This window comes from Benincasa hispida, unplaced genomic scaffold (assembly GCF_009727055.1).
Source record: "Benincasa hispida cultivar B227 unplaced genomic scaffold, ASM972705v1 Contig509, whole genome shotgun sequence".
NCBI classification, from domain to species: domain Eukaryota; kingdom Viridiplantae; phylum Streptophyta; class Magnoliopsida; order Cucurbitales; family Cucurbitaceae; genus Benincasa; species Benincasa hispida.
Window position 1 is genome coordinate 41426 of NW_024064890.1, and position 23480 is coordinate 64905.

Consider the following 23480-nt stretch of genomic DNA (forward strand, 5'->3'; position numbering starts at 1 on the left):
AGAAATTGTTGGTTCGTTGTTCTTCAGAAAAAGGGGATCTTCTTCTAACCCTTTAAGATAAAAATTTCTTATCACTTCCATCCACTGTTTGTTTGTTTGTTTCTGTCTAATCTAACTTATTTCATTGAGAACAATGATTTATGTTCACAATAATTCAGTAGTTTACTTTACTTTACTATGAATCTGATCTTCTTTCAGTCTGAAGTTTTGATTCAAAACCCAAACCAACACATTCATCAACTGTTTTTTTGGGGTTGTTGGTTGATGCATTCTGAGATTTGAGTATGACCCATTTTCTGATAATGGCTGCAAAATTCACCCATTCTTGATTCTAATGTCTAATTCTCATGCTTTTCCCCATTTCTTTTACCACTACATCTAACCTTGCTCGACTCGCCCCTCACATGAAATCTAACCTTTTGATTACAACATACCTATCATACCTACCTTTGGTGAGGGATTATTAATCATAAACAACCCCGAACATCCATCCAAAAACTCATCTTTCTTCAAATTCATTATTTAATCCTCCTCCTACACCCAAGGCAAAAACATAAATTTCACTCTATAATGAATTTTTAGGAATCTAATAAGCAAAGTTCAAAATTTTTCGAAGTTACGTTTAGGCCGCCTTCATCCTAAATGAATTCCCTACTTTCGTTCAATTCTTTACTTTTATTTTATTATATCTATATAGGTCCATGATAAATTCTACTTAAAAGAAAATCAATTTCTAATTGATTTATTAGGTATATAAATGATTTTGTGTCTAATAAAATATTAAAATTTTGTTTTTATGTTTACTATATATAAAATTGAGAGTAACGTCTTTTTTTTTTAGTTCTAGCATATATCGGACACAAAATTTTAAAAGTTGAAAAAAAACTATTAGACATCTTTTGAAAGTTTAAACTTAAAACCTGAAAACAACTAAAAACTTGTAAGTTGTAATTTAAGCTAACTTTAACCTAACCATTCAATTTCGATTGTCTTAGAAAATTTTCATCAAATTTAAGCATAAATTTTTATTACATATATTAATAAATTTGATTCTCATTTATCAATCCTACACTCATAAGAAACTTTATTAAACCATATAAATATGAATATTGTTCATGATTGGGATTAATTACAAATTGTAAAATAGAGACTAAATCCTTACCAATTGTAAGGTATGAGGACTAAATTGTCATTTATATTAAAGGATTTAATTTTTATAAATTTAAAAATATGAAGATTAAATTAACTAAATTATCGCTTATATGAAAGTCGAGGAATCAAAAGTATTTTTTAACTAAAAATTATAAATGAAAACGTGTACATCTTACACTTTCCGTTGTCCATTAAAGTGAGGTCAAGTAAATGACGAATCGAGGAGCTGCTTGCAATTCATCCCCCTTTTTAAATTCGAGAGAGACATTGGGTTTTAAACAAATCTAATTTGGTAAAGTGGTGAGACAATCACATTTACTTAAAAGAGAATCAAAATTTATCTCTGTTCCATTGCTGAGAAGTGACAGAAATGGGAAAGCAAACTGGAGAGGGAGAATGATTCTTCCAACATTACTTTTTGAAGACTACATCTGCATTATTTTAACTAAATTTGGACAATTGAATTTATAATCTAATGCCTCAAATTACAGAGACTGGACTTGAATGTAGATCAAAGTTAACTTCTGGTAGCCATTGACAGACCCTGAGTAACAAGAATTCTGCAGCATTGCAAAAGCTTTAGATCATTGGGACTAAAGATAAGATAAGAATAACAATATGGCTTCATACTATAACATACAAGCTTTATAAGAAAAATAGAATGCCCATGAATTTTGTATTGTACCAACACAAAAAATGCTTATACACTTATCGTTTGGGCAGTCCATAGATCAGTAAAAATGGAAAAGTTGGCTGTCTGAATCAATGTTTCAAGGAATTGCTTCCTCACCAGCATAAGCAAACCCATCAAAAGCACAACCAATCCAAATGAACACCAATCAGAGTCGGTAAAAAAGAAAAATGCTTTGAATCCTTTGTACAACCCAAAGGCCAAACCCTACTTTCTGTCTTTAGAGAACATAGTAAATTCACAAAGCACCAAAGTCATTGTGGTTGTTTCTTACAGAAACAAAGTTTAGGTGTAAAAACCTGAACCGAACTGGATGAGACCTGTTAAATGTAAATCACACATTGCAACTTCAAATCCTTTTCAGTAGAGGATGATGGTTTCTAAATCACTTAAGAGGTGTAGGACTTCCAAGTAAAGTTTGTGTAGCTCAGGATTACGAAGCTAAGTTTGTATCTGACATGTGACTGTATCCATCACAAGTTACAAGAATCTACGTCAATACTAACTAATGAAACTCACCTTTGTACTATATATAAACTATTATAAATCATAAATCTATATAAACCATACAAAAGTCATACAGCCCCAGGTTTGTGTGTTTCAGTTCTTTGGACAATTTAAACACATTACACAGATCCAAGCTTTGCATGCTTGAGCTCAGTACATGGAAACCATCTCCTAGAAGTCTTGTATCTAAAATGAGGGGAAAAAAACTAAAATAATTATTTGAAAGATGATGCTCGCAACCACAGTCAAGCTCGACATTGAAGTCACGTGCAGCCGCATCAAACTTACTATATAAGAACAAATTAGAAAAGACAGAACAAGAGAATGACATCTTAAAGAAACAGGTCAGAGAATGGTGCAGCCGTGACACAAAGAGAAGGCTTTTCTAGACGAGCAAAATAAATGGATCGGAACTGAAGCTTGTTGCATTATAAAATTGGGTACACCATTACATAATACAATACTTCTACAGGTGCACAATGCACTGATAGATGGTTAGTTTAAAAGGCACTGACAATGCAGACGCCAGAAACCTAATATTCACAAAATTTTCCAAGGAGCATTTGCCCTCAGAAATGATTTCTACCCTCTTAATCGTTATTAATGTCAATACATGCACTAATCTATGAACTCCAAAAGGAATCAGACCCTCTAATAAAAGGACGGGTGACTTGAAGAAGAACCTCAAGACAACAGAAAAATAGAGAATTATAAGAAAGGAAAGACAAGACCCTGTACACGTACCTCTACATCTGTCTCTATCTTCCCAAAACTAGGCCAGTGGTAATATACATAAATCACAAGGGAGAAATACCATCCTTCCCATCTTCACTTTTACCTCAGGAAAACGAGAAGGGAAGGGTAAGGGACAACGCCTGAACTGCACTAGGGATGGGTCTCATGAATAGAGTGACAATTTATCCCCATATGAAAACTTTAATTCATGAAGTAGAACGTGTTCCACCACTTCCTCTCTTGCGAAGTCCTCAATCATGAATAATTAACCTGCTTCATCTGCAAAAAAATAATAAAAATAAATAATTAAATCATGTTCTTCGCTCCACAATAAGAGTGTCGGAAATAACAAAATTTCGAGCCAGAAAATAATTCTGATTGTAAAGCCTTATGTGCAAGTGGAACTAAAGTAAGTTTGATTAAACGATCACAAGTACCTGAAAAGTTTAGGCAAATAAAAACACAGGTTGAAAATTGAGCAGATAAATTCTTCATACCTGTTTTTTATTTTTATTATTTTTTAATGAGAATTCTTCTTACCACATAATTTCACATTTAACCTTTAAATACCACATGACGATCAGTTTTTCTTTTCCTTTTACTCTCATTCCTCCCTTCTGAGAGTTTGTTTCTTTGAACACAATTCATTTCCATTGAAGAAAATTCGGCTTATTGTCAAAAACAATTATGATAATAATAATAAAGTTAGAGGGAAAAATAAACACCACCTGATGAAATAATTTTTAAAATATACCCTTCACTGAACGACCATTTGAGAGGGAAGGAGAGTTACGCATCATGCAAGCCTATCCTTCCATGATACAAAGCAACAAGCCACCTCTTTTTTCCAAACTTTATTGTAGGATAAAATGCATTCAATTAGACTGTTACTGGCAATAGTTGAGATAGTTAGTCATAAAATACCTGTACACTGCCTTTACAGAGTGCATGCTGACCGAACCCCCGTCGGACAAATGACTCGGCACTACCCTCACCGAATTGCTTCATTCCATGTTAGCATTTTCAGGCTTCAAATACAAACTACCTTGCTCTGCTTGCTTGTGCTGTGATTGATGCTGAGCTTGCTGCTGCAGAGGTTGTTGATGTTGGGGCAACGAGGGGTCTTGCTGCTTTTCCTGCTGCTGTGATGGGGTAAATCGATTTGGAGATTGCTGCAATGAAACCTGCTGTGGCCACTGTAGGCCAGCATTATGTCCATGAGAAGGCAAGGCACGAGAGGACTGCCTAGGGCCCAATCCCAGGTTGTTAGGTAGTGGCTCACCTCCAGGAAAGTTTGTTAGAGGTGAACTACCAATCAACCCCAACTGAGATTTTGACTTCAGCACATCAGAATCATACGCAGGTTCAGATGGTTTCCACTGAGAAGAAACAGAAGTAATTGGTGTTGTATCGGTTGAAGTGGCAGATGTTTGAGGCATTGCTTTATCCGTACCTACCTGAGAAGCTTGCTTGTGTGGTTGCTGGTCAGCTTGAGCTAGATCAGTCTGAGCCTTCATTCTTGGATCAGAGATACCTTGAGAACTCTGCTGAAGGGATCTCTCAAAACTTGTTTGTGTTTGATTCACCTGCTTCTGAGGTGGCTGTGAAGGCGGGTGGTTTGGAGCTATTATTGATGCAGGAGCGTCCTGATGTGAAGTTGACAATGTGTGACAAGAGGAAACAGGTGGAACCTGACCTTGGGAGCTTTTCTCAGAATGGGATGGCATCTGCAAAACTGGTTTTGATGAAGGCGGCCCAGAAGTACAAACAAGATTCTTCTGTAGCTGAGAATGATTTGATGCCTGAGGAACCAATGGTTTTGAATGTTGAACTGTGTTCACTCCAGATCCATAATATGATCCTTGACCTTGCATCAGCTGCATGATCTGCTCCCCTTTTTCAGAGGGTTGATCACCAGGAGGTACATTCAGACCATTTAAAATATTAGCATCAACGGCGAGATTTTGATGCACCAGCATGCTTCCTCTTCCTACTCCCTTCATAAGTTTAGCCTGCTGTGGAGACTGAACCTGCTGTCGCTGCTGAGGATGGTGTCTGGCAGATTGTTGCCTTTGCTTCACTGCCTGATTGTTCAACCCACTGGCCCCAGGGTTCCGGCTCAACCCATGAGGTGGGAGATGATGCTTCATTTGATGTTGCGATGATGTGGGTGTCATTGGGGACGACGAGGTTAGCGGGGGCAAAGAGACCTGCGGCGATGAAGTTTGCAGATGGACCTGTGGGCTATTTAGAGAGGTCATGGGAAGTTGGGGCTGTGGTGGGACGTGTGGTGTTAGAGAACTTGATGTAGAAAACTGCTGTTGTTTTTGCTGCAATTGTTGCTGCTGCAAGAACCTCTGTTGATGCAGCTTCCTTTCATTAGCCAACCTCATTGCATACTGCTGCTGTGGACCTATGGCATGATTTGGGGATTGCAGATGTGGGTGATGAGGGCCGTTATGAGCATGAGACTGTTGTGGGGACATTTGATGCTGCGACTGGAGATGGCCTGGATATGGAGGAATAGATGGCGGTGTTGTCTGATTCGGAAAGGCAGAACTTGAACCATTTAATGGCCTATTGTTGTTCCCAGTGACTTGCATCTGAAGTTCTGGAACCATCATCTGCCTTTGATTCTCTGTATTTTGACCAGGCTAGAAACAGAGTAGAGAAGTAAGATCATCATGATAACGTGCAAAAACTACAAAATAATTACTCTCTTGACCATTACGAGGGACATGAGAAAAGATTCATAATAAACACCAATCTCAATAATTTCTGACTAATAATGAAAATGAGTTGTATAGGGAAAAAAATATATTTAATTTCTGAATTTAAAAAGAGGTTTTTGCTTCACAATGTATCACGAATTGGAAAACTGGGCTAAAGACCATTGGGTATATTTTATGGCACTGTATTTCCAAGATGAAAACAAATAAACAAAAGAATGTATTGTTAAGTCTTCTTGCTGTATGATCATTTATTTCTATATAAGAACTTTCATCAAGGAAAAAATGCATCTAGAGGCTGCTCTTTGAGCCTGTTTTGCAAGCATTCGGCTTACTTTATGAGTTCATACCAACAGGAAATCACATTTGTAAGCTGTAACCTCCATGGAAAGATAGGGTGACTCCCCATCTTTTGTTTCACTGTAGGAGGTAGATGACTGGAGACAAGTAAAAGGGCAAAGTTCTTTGCACCATGCATCATGATCAGTGTTTCTTAAAGCTAAGGCACACTGAAGCATAACATGCCTATGGAGTTTAAATGCGAGACAGAAAGAAAAGCAAGGTGTTTGAAAAGCATGGTGTTTTCTCATGCAGCATGTAATTGAAAGCCATAACTGAACTTTTTTATACATTGGAAGATATAGTATGAGCAATAAAATAATCAAAATTTTAAGAAATAATTTTTGGGAGAAACTGGGAACAAAAGGAGATTTCCTAATAGTTTCTAAGAGGTCCTTTACTTTTAAGAAATTAAAATTAAATGTTGCTTCAAAGCACAGTGCAGTATGCACACTTGCACCGCAGCATGCCTTGGTGCACTATAGTGAGGGAGAAGCAAGGCACGCACCCCCCTGCATTTTGGGAAGCCTGCTTAAATTCAAAATGCTTATCATGATATTTGCTAACAATATGACATTGAGTTTGAATTGTCACAATACTGGCCACCAAAAGATTGTAGTTCGGTGTATGACTAAAATACCCAAATCAAATTGTATAATGATGGTAAAACGTATCAACCAATCTAGTATCAATGAAGGTTCATCACTTACCCGCATTACATGCAATGCCTCACGAGGTTTCAACGCTGAGTTTCCTTGGCCAGAGCCAGCACCAGTATGTATATTCGCAGGGACTGACATCCCTCCCATACTGGACGAACTCCCAGTATTCAAAACAGGTGATGAGGCCATTCCTTGGAAACCTGGCCTTGACACAGGCAAGCAACGGTTCACCGTACACATCATGCCCAAACCATTTGCACCAGGTAACATTCTGACCCCACGCTCATTTCCTGGATGAGTCAGAGGTACAGATAAGTGAGATTGCTGAGCATTTTTCCCAGACGGCATTTGATTATATTGTTGAATTCTTTTCTGCTCATCCACCGGCAATGACGTCCTCAGAACACTATATCTACCGTCTCTGTAAAGTATATTATGTGTCATGTGATGAAATCGTGAGATTGGAGAATCTGAAGCGACTTGTCAAAGGTATAGAAGATGGGAATCTTTAAAATTGTGATAGTAAAATACCTAATGTTGTTGAGTGAACCAGAAGCAGCACTTAAGTTAGTTCCTTGAACCATTGCAGAAGACCCTTGTAAGGAAGCCTTCACCCCAGAGTTAGGAAGAACTGATGCTACAGAACCCTGATTTGTTATAGACAATCCACTGGCATGAGGGCTCTGATAACCACCTGGAAGAACATCTGGACTGCTAGTCGCCTCTTCACATAGGTCAAGTGGCCTTCATCCAAACAGATAGAAGAGGGAAAAAAAAGTTATTCTTAGTCTGAGACAATAAAAAATAAGAAAAATTAGTATATCAATGTTGGCTATGAAACATTCAAATAAAGAACACCAGGCACACAGTTACAAAAGGGGAATACAGATATCCAATATGTATAATTAAATAAAACTTACGTTAAAATCACCCCATTCAGGTTGTTCGGGAAAACTTGAGAAAGAGCTATAGCATGAGAACCATGAGGTTGTACTATTTGCTTAGGTTCCTGGTTCCCATTTTTCACACATAATACAGATTAGAATACACCAAAAAGTAAATAGGTAATATTACAATTTTTAAAAGATGTACTACAACATAAAGGCAATAACAAATATGCCTATTCACATACAAAATATTTTTCTGTCTACAAGCTATTTTGGAAGCCAACTTTGAGACAGGCCACCAGGCCATGTCATAAATAACTTCTCAGATAGGCTCATCATAAGATTAGCACCTATATTTGGACAGTGAGTGAACCTTTCATTTATACTTGCAACCCAAGTTTTTTTTTCTAACTAAAGCACGAAGTAGCAGCAGAGAAAGGAAAGAAAAGATGACCATTTATGATTTGTGTTCCTTATCTTTTTCCCCCTATTGATAAGATGAAAAAGTATGGAAAAAATGAACAATACAAAAAGCAGTGGGCACTGCACTGACAAAGGTTCTGCCTTTATAATGTCTCTCTTTGAGCACCGGTGACAAGATCCTTTTGTAATTATTCGTTTGGTTTTATTTTGCTTGAATGGAAACCCTTTCTTTAGGGTGCTCCCTTTTGTGGACTTGTTTCTGTTATACTTTGTATTCTTTCCATTTTTCTTAATGAAAGTAGGTCTTTCATAAAAAGAATATATACATATATAACACTTCTGCCTTTTTATTTCAAATGGAAACCCAACGATCTCTATAGGTGTTTGATGTGTTCATGATTCATTGATTTACCAGAAACGAGATGCATTTGTCTCATTTCCAAAGAGATCAATGAGTCTCCTTGTAGGAAGGTGATTGTTGCTATCTAGGGTGTTGATTCCAAAGGCTGGATGACTAAAAAGATAAATAAGAAGGTAGAAGGAAATCGTGGGTTGATATAAAAACAAAGATATTTTCTTCACCATGGATCTTTCAGTATGGTGTCTTTCATGGTGGAGAACGATAGAAGCATTCCAGTTATGGAAAGATGCCTGGGCGGACTCAAATTCCTTTGCAGTGAGTTTTCCACATTTGTACTCCTGTCAAATAAAAAAGGGATCACGGTAGGGAATTGTTGGAGGTAGGAATGGCAGACTTGGGACCTTGGTTTCAGAAGAGACACCTATGGTTGGGAGTTCAATAACTGGGAAGCTCTTTGTAGGGAACTTGAAAATATTCACCTTGGCAGGGGAAAGACAGTCTCAGGTGGATCCTTTTCCTCAAAAGAAAACCAGCTTTTTTCCTTATAACTTACAAGATTATGATCCCCGCACTTACAGTTTGTAAGAAGAGTAGTGTTCGGACTGCCAGACCGGTCCTATGTACAGAATACAAGAACTACATGTAAAAATTTGAACAAACCTGACTTCTCCGATAATGTTGCTTTTGCCCAATCTTGAAGATCTTTTCAAAATGCGACTTCAAGGTGTCCTCTTCCATTGGTTCCTGTAAACGTTGAAACAACTGTCTTGCACTTCCCTGCAAGAACCAACCAGCAATGTGGCACTTAGGATATGGTCTAATATTACTTCACCCTTTGATTTCATCTGCCCTTTTTCCAGTGTGTGTGTGTGCGCCCGCACGCATGCACGTGTAAAGAAGATAGGTGAATACTTGCCTTTGGAATGCCTGGCAATGTAGATGGATAAGGCTGAGACGAGCCTGAATCTTCTCCACTATCAGCCCCATCTCCAGAGTTTTTATCCATAACAAACTTATGACGTTCCTTGCATTCTTTAGGCTTGCGATATATACACTAGTATTTTGGAAGACAATAAGACGAGCAGCCAATAAAAAGACTAGCAAATTGAGATACAAGTTTGTGTCCTTAGGAACCCAAATACATATTGAGAACTAGCAAAAGCAACAAAGTAAACCAAGTTCCTTTTTACCTTAAACTGTAGCGTGCTGTTAATGGCATCACTCACAAGTTCCCAGTTTGGACCCAAATCATGTACAAGCACAACAAGTGCCTAAGATAAATAGACGAGTCATATCAACTATTCAAGTAGAAGCAACTATGCAGATAGCATGTTTTTGAAGAATATTAAAGGTACCTGGTCTTCAAATAGTGACCATGGACTTCCAGAACCTGACTGTGCATCAGACATCTACGAGGAATCCCATGATTGAAAACTAAAGTATCAGACCAGAATCCTGAATTTAAATTAATATGCGATACCAGAAAAGGTCAAGAGTACCTTTACTGCTTTAGCCTTTCGGCTCCTATCCCGACCACCAATCAATCTAATGATTCTATTAGTGTTTGACATATTACTGACTTGGGATGCAACAGGAGAAGGTATGGATCCAGACACTGGATTTATATTGTCGAAGGTGTTATCAATTGATTGTTTCATTAACTTTGGCTTCTTGGCATTATGTTGCCCATGTAAACCTATAAATATTGAGAACAAGAAACGATTTACTAGTAATAATTTAAAAAATATCATACAGTCTAAGGAAAAAAATTAGAGAAGGAAAAAAAATACCACTAGTTGCATTAGATTCAAATTGATGATTATCCAATCTCTTTTTGGAATTATCCCTCTGCAGATTATAAAGAACCATGAATTTGGTCAATATCCAAATATCGAACAAAACAAGACAAAACCAATAAAATAAACATTGTTAACCCAAAATTCACTTTTGACAATAGACTGTTGATTGTATTAAAATTTTTAAAATATCCCCTGAAACTTACACATTCACTATCAATCACCCTTTACCATATGCAACCTCATTTTATAGATTGACCCCCAAGGAGGGGAAGATTAGGGAAAGGAAAACCAGAGAGATTTCAGACTTAAACATACATTGAAAAAATAATAATAATAATAAATAATAACACACATTTTATTTCTGATGCCCCTAAAAGTCTCCAAAATATCAAGAGTTAGTAATACAAAACCAAGTAACGTGTTCATCTTATCCTGCCACCAAAAACAAAATAAAGCAATCTACTAACAACAAACTTATAACAGAAACCTAAACATGTCCTTGTGTTTTTTCTTTTTCTTTTCTTTTTTTTTTTTTTTTTTTTTTTTTTTGGGAAAAGAGCCGAACTTTCATCGTGTCCATTAGTAAGCCATGCAATTGGGTAACGCCACAATGTATGATTGATTTACCAATTGACCAAGTTCTAAATCCTATTACCCAAGTTTTTCATGCCGCAAGTGACTAATGTGCATAGATTATTTGAATTATGCCAATGAGGATGGCTACTTGCGCTAAAACAGAAAATTAATGTCGAATTTTCTCCATAAGATCCGCCAAAAGTAGCTAAAAACTCACTGTTAAAAATATAGCTTTTGATCTCCATGTTGGTATAAAATTAAAAATTGGCTACATAAAAATAATTTATTAAGAAAAAACGGCTTCAGGTTTCAGACTCTCCAACAGTACTGCTATATCATCCTGATCTGATTGCTAACTAAATGCACCTGCCTCCAATTCATCAAGAATTGTGTTATTTATTTTACCTTCCAAAAAGGAAAAAGGCAGTTTGGCTAGGAGTCAACTGCTTGACAATTACAACACTTGAGTAATAGCAATNCACCCCTAACCAAAAGATAATATACATCTCATGTTCCCTGAAAAGAAGGCAGCGGAGAAGGTTATACTCGGTATCAATTGCAATAGCCCACAGTGCATTGCATTGATAATCAGCTTTAATTCACTCTGTACTTTAATTCGTTTACAAGATCTAAAAAGTCTTCATGGCAAGGTTTCTAACTAAACTGGCTATTTATATTGCCAGTATGAGAGTAAGTGATTCACATTAACCTAATATGCTCCATGAGCCCTTCAAGTTTCCTAGGATTAGTTTGAACTTTGAACTAGCACAGAATCTCCACATTAGTGGGGGTGGGGACTTAACTACTGTCACGATCAATAAACAAAGATGAGGAAACAGCATATTCACGCCAGAATAAACTTTGATGAAAAAGAGCATCAACTCACCTGTTCACTGAAAACAGTAGAATCTAACTGCCATCTGTGATCATACATGGAGCCCTGCAACCATATTGACTTGAAGTACTTAGACAGCAATGAAAAAATTAAAACGAGAATAGGTACCTCTGTACCAGCAGGAAACCATTTGTGTCAATATATGAGATCATATATACCAGATGTTTTGCCTTCTTCTTCTTCTTATATTTCACTGATGTTTCAGCAGAATCATATTGCACATCCCCAACTGACTCAACTTCCATGCTCTTTTGGAGTTGGGATCCACCACGTAAAGTACTTTGATCATCCTGGAAAGAATTGGTGTCTCCACTTGAAGCATCTGTCTTAGCTTGACCATGCAAAACCAAGGCAGCTCCACCACTAAATGGACTAACAACCCTTTGTCTTGATGCAGTACGCATTTTTTTTGTTGGTATTGGACCAACATTAAGACTAGCAGGCCGTTTTCCTATTAACATAGACTGTTGAGTCCCATTTGCACCGCGTCCATATGGCAAATCAGTTCCCATTTCATACTGTCTCCCAGTGTATGATTTAATGGAGTGCTTTCTTTTCTTTTGTACAAATTTGGATGACTTACTACTTTCAAAATACATGCATGCTTCTCCTTCCTCATCATATGCATTATCTTAACGTTAAGAAAATTCAAAACTCAAACTTCAGAATCGTATGACAGCAATCAACAATGAAGGAACAGATAATAATTCATGAATTACTGGCATTACCTGCTAAAGTATCGTACAATGAAGTCTCAACTTCTTCCTGCATGCAACTACCAATTTTCTGCAAATTTCATTTCAGCAAATGAGCAAGAACTACCAAACCAACTGACTAAATATTAACTTAAAGCAATTAAGTTGCTAAAAAGTTTGTATTAAAAGTTTCCAAAAAAGAAACCATAAAACAGAAATGGAATAACTTAAGCCCCGTTTGGTAACCATTTGGTTTTTTGTTTTTGTTTTTGAAAATTAAGCCTTACAATAAGTTGCATCTTTCTTAAATATAACGGTAGAATTCTTAGCCAAATTCCAAAAAAAAAAAATATTTTCGAAAGTTATTTTTTTTAATTCTCAGAATTTGGCTTGGTTTTTTAAACCATTAGTGAAAAGTAAATAATAAAAGAATAAATTTGGAGGTGGAAAACTAGAAATAGTGTACATAGGCTTAATTTTCAAAAACAAAATGGTTACTAAACAGGACCTTAGTTTTAAGTAAAGAAAATAAATCCAAAGTCATTCCCCTCTCCTTTGACAGGAAAAGAAGGCAGACATTACATCCACGTCCAAGAACAGTAATGATAAGACACTGACCTCACACCGCAACAGAAGAGCTTCAACAGATCTTCTATATATATCCATTGCACCAATTGGTATTGTATAAAAGAGGCTTACCTATGAAGTCAAAGCTAAAAACATCAATATTTCACAAATGATCAATCGTAAAGCTAATCTAGCATCCTCATAATTTGAAAGATTTAAGACAAGAAGCATGCAACATATTCCATGGTCTTAAAACTGAAAGATTTTTAAAAATAATATACACTGAAGAAAATATAGTGTAAGAACACGTCAGTGTTGGACGTGCATATGCGAGAGAGAAGGGAGTAAAGGAGGACATGACAGACTAAATGGGAGGTACAAATGTAGTAACAAAAAGAAAAGTGAAGTCATTTATTATTACAGCCCATACTTCTTTCAGCTTTTCCTCCGATGGCATTTCAAAATGCAGTGAGTCAGACATCCTGTCAGGGGTTTTTGGTGCTTCCGCATGCTGAGGGCAAAGGGAACTGTTACATTTCAAAAACCTCCGAGCATATTCCTTCAGAGATGTAGATACCCTATTCTTTGGGTGTCGCAGCTCCACCTCTTTGCTTGGCTCCTGGCATATCATTGCGACACATATGACTAAGAGATAATAAAAGAATTTATCGAGCAAAGCAATAAAAAATAATCATTTTTTGAAACTACTGGTTAATCAAGTTATATTACTTATGAGGCAAAAGCTACAATGAAAAAATACCATGACAACACCATAAAAACATGTAATACATTGTATATGTATGGATAAAGGCATGCACGTATCAGTGGTCATTAATTTAAGGAATATATAAACCAACTATAGATTTTACGTGTATACTGGTCTTTAGCTACAAGACATACAAGGGGAAACGTGCAAATAAACTAAACATGGAGACTGCATGTGAGAAGAAATGGACAAAACTGAACGGCTAAAAAAGTTAAATGAAATACAGTATTAAACAGGAATTTAAAATGAAGAGAGTCAAGGTAATGGTCAAATGAATTCTACAAAAACAGTAAGCAGTAAAAACATTTAGTTTATATCCCAATTGGACGTTTTCAGTCTTGGTATAAGAGACTTCATTATACAATTATACTGTCTTCCTAGATTTAGTAAACCACGTGATTTTTAAAAATACAAAGCATTATATAGAAGCACCTCAGCTGAGTGCCAGAACTGCATTACAATCTTTGCCAAGGAGTGGGAAACTTCTTTTATCTTCCCACAGTTCTTCTGTTTTTCATTTCTCAACTGAGCAGCAATAGCTGCACGACGACATAGTTGAGTAGCTGCAGTTGTCTTCCAAATACGTTCCTATAAGCAAAATATAACAGATGTTAGATGATGCAACTGGAGATCATAAAATTTCTGGTGGATCTTTCACGCATAATGTTAAAATGAGAATACATAATTCAATTCTGCAGATATATGTGGTTCAATATTCATTATATCAATAAAATTACCTGCATAAAATCATTAGCCAACCATGCCATTTCTTCTAGCACAAAATCCCAATGAGATTTTCGCCGATTCTCTAATGGTTGTGTATGAACAGATAGTTCTGCAATCCGCTTATGCTTAGCCTGTTAACATCAACGCCAAACCTCAAAAACTTAGCAAAGAAATTAATCATAAAATTCCATATTATGCAGCAAGCAAGTTTTATACAATCCTAAGAGAAAAATGAGAACCTCAATTATCCTTGCCTCCTCCAGAATAGAATCTTCATAAGCCTTGTCTGCCTGTTTCGACTCGCGACCAGAAAAACCCTGAACATCAGATAAAGCAGAAGAATTCCTACCAGACATAGTATTCTCACGAGTCTCATTTTTGGACGAATCCAGGGGGACTTCAGGTTGCTCTGAGTAAAGATTCTCTCTACATTCCTTAGAATCTTCCCCTGAGACAGTATTCTTCTTTTCATCAATTACCTGTTCATTCTTGCCACCCTGTTCCATTTCCTTGGCATCAGGTACAATATTGACCTCATTATGTAAGTTGGGTCTACTAGTATGGCTGTCCCTTCCATCTCTAGAGGCAGAACCATTGCTAGAGATGTTCTGGTGACTAACATTGTGGTCATCGTGAGTAACAGGAGTACTGTCTGAAGCCACGGCCTCCTTTTCCAACATCCCATCAGTACTGATCTGATGTGATGTTTGATCAGAACTCGTCAACTGCTCAATAGAATTTCTCTTTGAATCAACTTTCCTTGAATTATTACACATATCAATATCCATATTTACATCTAAACCTAGTTTACTTTTGTTGCTAGAAGACACCAAACCTAATTGCTTTTTCCCTAATACTACATTTCCATTTTGACCTCCATTAGGCATTTTACTATCTTTTGTCAATTCATTACACCCATGTACACCAGCAGATGTAATTTCACTTTCTACTTTGGGTGTGGCCACAGAAGTTGGCTGTTCAACAACGTCTGGAACCAACTCTCTTTCTTCTCCAACAACATTAGGTCCCTGAGAACCCACTCCCGCACGTGCTTGTTGGGCAATGACTTGACTTGGCTGCTTGTGTAAATTGTCCTTTAAGCATCTCGAAGCTGAATTGTTAAACTCACTTTCAGGGGGACTACCATTTGTTGTGGCTGTAGTTGTATCGGGAGTTGTATCAGGATCATGCGTACCATTCAATTCCATATCCAACCGACCATCAATAGTTACCATTTTTAATATGTTGTCACCATTAGAACTTAAGGACTTTGGATTAGAAAGGGACTGGTTCTTTTCATTGCACATTTCAGGTACAGTCCCCTTAAATTCCCGTGGTTCCTGACGAGTAGCTAAATACGATGTATTACCACCATGACTCCTGACTATATCAGATGAACTAGATCTACCACCATCTCTATTTGATCTAGATCGGTGTCTTCTAGCATAAGGGCGAAAAATAGCAGAATCCTCTGTCTCCTTGTTATTTTGGCTCCCATCCAACTGTGATGATTGTTCAGATGGAGCAACGGAGGCTTTCGAACTAGGGCGTCTTGAGGTCCTTTCCCCTCCAGACAGCTCATTAGCACCACGCAAGAGCAAAAGATTATCAGCACTATTAGGTTCACAAGTAGATGGGGGTCCTGGTATACCACTACTTTCAACCGAGTCCCCATGAGGTGAAGCAGTCAACACAAAACTACCCTTAGCATCACTGAATTATACAAAGAAAAGAACATGGAATAAGAAAAGGGAAGGGCAGTTGAGTAATGCAAAAAGATTCACCCAATGGTAGAAGACAGAAAGATATACCTATTACCGAGCTGGTCAGGAAGCTGATCAGCACGTGACGTAGACTGACTAACAGAAGTGGTATTCCCAAACTTAAAGTCCAAAGGATTTCCACCCTAAAGAAGCAAGAAAAGAATTTCAGTTACATCTACTTCTTTTTTCTATAGAAGGTGATAATCCATAATAGAGGGAACATGCAACAAATCTGTGCCACAAAATATCAGATAAGCTTACTTTCTCAAGAAATTCAAGTTCCCTCCTCCTTTCCTCACGAACATCATATTCTAGTCTGTCAGCAGCACACGAAAATTTGTTTTATGTTCATATATAGTTGGCAGTTGTACTGTCTACAATTCAATGAATGTGTAAAGATAAAAAACAGAAATTGGTACCTAAGCTCCGCTTGAGCTTTCTCAATTGCTGCTCTGCGGGGAGAGGTATTTAAACCAATTCCAACTCCACCGTCAACAACTCCTCCCATGGAATCAGCCTCAGCATTTACTAAGAAAGCAGAGCTTCAGCAGCATCCATGCATTCCTGCATCATTACCTACAGTAATTTCCTCTCATCAATCTAATCCACCAAAATCATTAAATTAAAATGCACGAAACTTGAAAATTCATAATAGAATACAATCAAATGTCAGAAACTAAATCAAGTTCCCAAAGGTTAAAGTGCACAACTTTGACATCAATAACCGTATGGAACTAGTCAAATCCACGCACATGATAACTTGAATTATGTCCAATAGAACTGTACACACACAACACAGTGGAGCAAACCATTGTCAATGAGTTTGGGATGAAAGATAAAGCTCACAATATAGGTACTCAAGCATTCCTAGGACCACATCCTATCAGCCTGTCAACCAGTAGAATTCAAAATAAAACAACAAAAAAATGCCTGTTATGAAGTGTGTTATGAAGATTACACCACAAACTAAAATTTGGAATAAACTCAAATCTTCCCAAAAAAAATCAATGAAATAGCACTTCGCTACTAATTTTAAGTCTTTCTGTGGGAACTATCAGCTTATTGCCTCATGGTGGGTTCATAGTTATAAACAATTCTTTTGTAATTACCCAATTCCATTGATATACAACAATGACGCGAAAAATATGTAATTTGGTTCCTTGGGAAGGGTGTTCTCCTTCCCCTGCCCCTAAGTCGTATTTCCTCTGATCTTGCCTTAAACATTTAGATAAAAGAAGAGAAGATGAAGAAAGAGAACAAGAAAAAATTCTTCCTTATTTTATCCACAGTAAACAAGAAAAATCATAGGCGAATAAATCACAGAAGTGTCATCTAAAAATAGGAAAGGGCACATTATCACTTAAGGATTGCTAAATAAGTAGGCTAAACATTCTTCTTTTTCCTTATCATTGTGTTAATTTTCCAATTCTTTCCCCTATCTTTAAGAAAATCTCATTGTTCAACAAATAGATTTGTTTTCAATCAAATCCTTACTATCACAAAATGTTAAAATTCACAGATAAAAATGATAATATACAGTCAAAACACAATTCATTTTTTGACATTTAATTAAATAAACGCTAAATATTTGTATGAGTCCCTAACTTTTGGGTGTATTTTTCAATTTAGTCTCTATTGTTAAAAAAAATTACAATTTAGTCCCTTACTATTTTTACATTTTTCAATTATACCCTCAGCATAAGTGAATTTTAAAATTGACCAATGATAAACCCACATGGCACAGTACATAGTGAGTTGATAGAAATTTAGAGGAGTTAGGACAACCAAAGAGAAGAAAAGCCAAAATTTATGTCAACTTCTTAAATTTTGAAGTAGAAATTTGTCTCTATCGAGTGGCCTAACTCCTCTAAATAGTTACCAATTCACTCAATATAAGGTCATGTAACCTTATCGCCAACCAATATTTAACAATCATTACCAAGAAGGATATAATTGGAAAACATTAAAACGTAAGGAACTAAATTGAAACTTACAAAACAATAGGGACTACATTATTTTTCTAATTACAAAGAAAAATCCCAAAAATTTAGCCTTATTGAATTAAAAATTCTCTAAATTTGAAGAAATAAGCATATCACATTCTCAGAATAAAACAAAAACGATATAGAAAATGGACCTGTTAATATCCTATAGAGCACTATTTGGAGATTATACTCCCTTCTACTCAAGTCACTATTTGGAGATCCTTTTTTGTAATCCCCCATGGTCTTGTGAGGGTAGTTATTTGGAAGATTTCGAATGGAAGAATCTCCAGATTATTTCAAGAAGAATGCTCCCCAATCAAAGTCCTAGAAGCCTCATTTTCTACTGCTCTATATTGGTGTACATGTAAAATTATTGTTCCTTTTAATAGTTACAGCTTAAATTCTCTCATATCCGATGAAAGAAACCTTTTGTATCATTTCATTGATTAAATGAAATTACTTCCTATTAAAAAAAACAAAACAAAAAAAAACAGTAGCTGAAAGTCATTACGTTTCATTCTAAAAAACAATGCTACCATAATCAATCATAATATATAAAACCCACTCACTCCCTAAAAACCTGAAACATAGCACCTTATCCAACTCAAAATAAAAATGCTTGTTGTTATAGAAAATGAACCCATTAAAATGCTAATATACTAACTATTTATAACCTAATAAAAGAAATGTCGTTTTCTACATTCATGCATCGTCATTCTGAAATGTTAAGGACTTGCTTGAAAAAGTTCAATACATGAAAGATCAAATTGAAATTTTCAAAGATCAGCAGCGAAAATAAAAAATGAAACAAACATTAGGGACTAATTATGTAATTAGCCTAGGAAGAATATATTTTATACACACACATAATGATGATTCGTAGGAAAACTTGTCCAAAGTTCCTAATAAAGAATAGCCTATAACCCTAAACTAGATCTTTCGATATTAGAAAATATCTAGCATGTGGTTTCAAGGGGTCTAAAGCCATTAGCTCAGGTTTGAGTCCAAGAACTTCATAATAATTTGCCTTAATGTTGAGGTTATACACAAAGATGGCATAAATAATTCATTTAAATCCTCAGTAAAACAAATAAGATGTCGTCACAAAAAAATAAATAAATAAGATAAGTATGTGTGGACTGTTAACGGTTGGGATTTGGGGATGAGAAGAGGTCAACAGAGAGTTGGAAAAATGGGCTATTTTGGCTTTATTGCTGGAGCTTTGCGTTCCCTCTCATAGGGATGATGCCCTTGTGTGGAAGTTGGACAAGTCTGCTGCCTTTTCTGTGAAATCTGCTCCGGAAGCTATTCATCAGAAAAGAAGAATGCTTGAAGAAAATCTGTCTGCAGCTTTGGGATGGTCTTGTCCCAAAGAGAGTTAAATTCATTTTGTGGATCATGGCTTTAGATAGTATCAATACTATGGACATGGTTCAAAGAATATTCCCTAGCTTGTGTTGTTCCCCTAATATTTGTGTGATGTGCTGCAGAAGTGATGAGTCTATCAACCATCATTTCTTCACGGTGAGTTTCCCGTTGGTGGTGTGGAATTTTTTTTAGGCAGACTTGTTGGCCTCCACATTCAGGACTGTAATCCGATTTCTATGCAGTTATGATTAGGTGGAGCTCTCTGGTTGGTCCTTGAAAGATAAACCTAGAGTTTTCTGGAAGAATGTTGCTAGAGCAATTCCATGGCTCTTTTTGAAGGAAAGAAACATGAGGATCTTCCTTGATAGGTGTCTTTCTTTCCTTTATTTGTGATTTTGTTCAGTCTACAGCCTCTAGTTGGAGTGCTCAACACAGGTTGTTTTCTAACTACACTTTAGATACCATTCTCCTTGATGGGAATGTCTTTTTGTAATCCTTCCTTCAGACAGGGGAGGTTCTTTTGATGAGGCTTTTTGTCGGTTAAATAGTATTATTTGTTTCTCATAAAAACAAACCTAAAAAAAAAAAAGATATTTTATTCTACTCTTTTGTTCATGATTGCAAGTGTCCAGATCAATTCACGCATTTTCACATTCAACCATTCTATTTCTCACGAGACAATTACCTAGTATTTGTCCAAAAATTAAAAGAATATCATATATTCTAATTTCTAGATAAGTGGCCACCCCAATTTGAACCCTTTCTTTGTCGCTTGCTCCTTTTACTACTGGTAGTTCAATTCAAAACTACATATTCCTACGAACAAGATCTAATCATGTTCACATCTAGTAGAAAATCTAAAGTTATCCTTCCTTCCATAGAAGCAGTAGAACATTCACATAAAAATCCAACCAGAGTTTAGTTCAACTAGCACCCATATGTGCTAAGGACCAAGAGGTCTGTGGTTCAAATACCCCCAACCCCCAATTTGTACTAAAAAAATCCGATGTCTTTTTCCACAATAAAATATGCAATTACATTTTTCTAGAAAGAGAATTATAAAGAAAGAAAGAGCAACAATTCCAACCTAGGGTGTGGGCTAGAGAAGATCCCCACCACCAAAACTAATTGATAGAAGCACAATCCAATCTACAAAAAAACAACGAGCTACAAAATTCCAATGTACCCCTCCCATCACAGAATTAAGTGTCATAAATACCTGCCTTGAGGAAGAATCTGGGTAAGAAATTTTCAACCAAAAAAAAATAAAAACCTGAATTCTGGCTTTCTTGCTCGACTTGAACACAGGAAAAACTCACCTGCTAATGAAAGGACAATGCCAATTATTGTAGGCTAATGGTACCAGCAATGACCTTTCCAAGCATGTCAATCAAGGTAAGAAATGAATTAAACGGTTGCTTTCTTCCTTCTGTCAGTCCTAAAGGAAACCTCTTAAAGACTTCTGAAAAAAAAAAAAAATCACTTCCTAAGGTTATCAGAGACAACCAAAGATCAAAAATGCCAAAAACAACTACAACATTAACATATTGGCATATTGGCAGAGTCATAATTCAAGGAAATCTTCAAGTGCTGAAGAACTGTACTCTTGTACAAATAACTGATTTCTTAAGATCTCAACCACCATTATGAAGAACATCTTCATTTTCCATCACAGACATCTCTGCTTAAAGAGGTTTCTTCTAATCCCAAAATCTGAATCTCGATCCACTATAAAGACAATAAACAAACTGAAAATGTTTCCAAGCAGAAGCTCATAATATCAGACCAAGTGCTCTAACCTCTATCTGTTTTTGGCAATCTAGTCAATCCTTGAAATTATCAAATATATTTTACAGAAATTCCACAGAGAATGGTTATCTTTTCTTTATTCTAGATATCCATGTGTGTCCATGCCAACTTAAGAGTTAGAGCACATCAATTAAACTAGTAAACTCACGGAACAACCACCTAACTCATCTACATTTGGTTGCCATGGAACACGCACAATACTAAATCCTACAAAGGTAGCCATCAAATTCAAACACATCCCCCTAAGCCATTTTTTTTTTCATTGGCCCTAATGATCACTATGCCAACCATGGAAAAGAAAATAAGTATCTAACCAACTTAGACTTAAATTCCAATATTGATAATGTGTCCCATCCTTGAAATGTGTTCCATCCTTTTACCAAATCTAGTTTGGGTAAGACTTTGAGATATATACCCTTTAACAGGAACGGCACACATAGAAAAAGAACAAAAAATGACTGAGCTGTTCTAAGTGTGATATCATTGCTTCAAATAGCTAAAAACTAGATATACGTCAGTACAGAGCATACACAGACACAAAATGATTTGGGCGAAGGTGGAATACTCTGAAACCAGCATCTCGGGCACCAACTATATGACAACGAGTAAACTAAATAAACAGATGAAATGAATTATTTAGAGATAAGGTTACACGAGTAACGTGAAATATGCAGACCAGCTACAGTGCCCGCTAAAATATGGCAACTGAAACTAATTGACTTGTAAATTTCCAAACGTGCGTGTCCATGACGGATGAAATGAAGACTCAGAAACAATAAACTTACCATTTCAACAAATTCAATGAAATTTTCTATACATGTGCATCAAACACGATAAATTTTCGTGCCCATGTCAATTAATCATGAATCTACCGGGTTGCAACACTAGCTTCGATGCACGCAATCACATTGCATAACCCATACGAAAGACAATCATATAACCATTAAAAGCCCTAACGTAGAATAACCCAAAATCATTGCACCCTTGACAAATCCCCAAATTTAAAATTCTAGGGTTTCCGAGAATTGAACCAAAAACCAGCAAGCAACGAAATAATCACCTGAATTTCGAGGAGAGTGAAGAAATTGGAAGCTGGGAGGGCTGTTATTGGAGAGCCCAGAGAGTTGGTTCCCTCAGCTTGGTGTGCCCTAGGGTTTTGTGCGAGGAAAAAAGTTGGTTGAATTAAAATGGAATGAAAATTGCCCAAGAACACAGCACATCTCTGCAAATGTCAGCCATGAAGCATCGTTGAGAAACCCTATTTGTCCCTAATTTCTGTCACACTGAGTCTCCAACGTCGAGGTTGGTTTCGATGGAGTTGAAAATGGGGGACTATGCGACCTCTGCGAGTAGTGGGCTGGACATGAAGAAGACGATGAAGAAGGGGCCTTTGAAAATATGGGTATCCATTTTGGGCTTTTTTTTAATTAAAAATAAATATATTATTTTTTAAATAATTTTTTATTTTCATCACTATTTTTTTCTTATTTTTCAAAACATTGATTTTGGGAATGTTAAAAGCTTCAAATAAAGTATGATATGTTTATAATCAATCACTTAATTTGACATGTGAATTTAAGCACCTTGGAAAACATTTTCTAAATTCTTGTAAATTTTGTAATAATTTGAACAATATTTCTAATGTTGCAAAGTTATTTTCATTTTTGGGAAAAGCATTAATTTGTTTGTTGATCCCTAATTAGTTTATTTTAGATTACACTTTCCAGTTACATCATATATTTAACTCTCATTTATTAATCTCAATCTCAATCTAGTTTCTATAAATTTAAAGTTTCAGTGTCATCATCTGTGTCTTTCATTTGAGCTCACCGTCATTTATGAATTACTGTATTTGATGTCACATAGTCATTTATAGTTGAACAGAGCTAATAGACCTCTTGTGGTAGGTTTATTCTTGGTGGTCGCAATTGAAATTACGAGTTTTTGGGTTTTATGCCCTAAAACTCGTAGTTAATAAATGTAAAATGTAGTAGTTTTCCTATCTCGATGCACGGCAGAATACCAATGGAAATTACGAGTTTCGC

The 23480-nt window shown here is 36.2% G+C and overlaps 1 protein-coding gene across 4 annotated transcripts; it reads right to left on the reverse strand.

The window, feature by feature from the left end:
* Positions 1–2749: 2749 nt before the first annotated feature.
* On the reverse strand, positions 2750–22823 carry LOC120069577 (chromatin modification-related protein EAF1 B-like). Of its 4 annotated transcripts, none has more exons than XM_039021368.1 (24): positions 22496–22823; positions 20946–21085; positions 16693–16849; positions 16535–16589; positions 16322–16416; positions 14750–16223; positions 14522–14641; positions 14217–14372; positions 13449–13637; positions 13070–13150; positions 12485–12542; positions 11915–12387; positions 11748–11801; positions 10277–10334; positions 9986–10182; positions 9842–9895; positions 9677–9757; positions 9403–9540; positions 9147–9263; positions 7736–7824; positions 7347–7559; positions 6864–7236; positions 4010–5739; positions 2750–3364 (listed from the first exon to the last, which is right to left on the reverse strand). In XM_039021368.1, the coding sequence occupies exons 3-23, from the start codon at positions 16779–16781 to the stop codon at positions 4090–4092; spliced, it is 5814 nt and encodes a 1937-aa protein (XP_038877296.1). In that variant the 5' UTR covers positions 16782–16849; positions 20946–21085; positions 22496–22823; the 3' UTR covers positions 2750–3364; positions 4010–4089. The 4 variants fall into 4 exon arrangements, with proteins under 4 accessions (XP_038877296.1, XP_038877295.1, XP_038877297.1 ...); XM_039021367.1 differs by having other exon boundaries at positions 20946–21088; XM_039021369.1 differs by lacking the exon at positions 20946–21085 and having other exon boundaries at positions 16693–16837.
* Between the last annotated feature and the right edge of the window lie 657 nt (positions 22824–23480).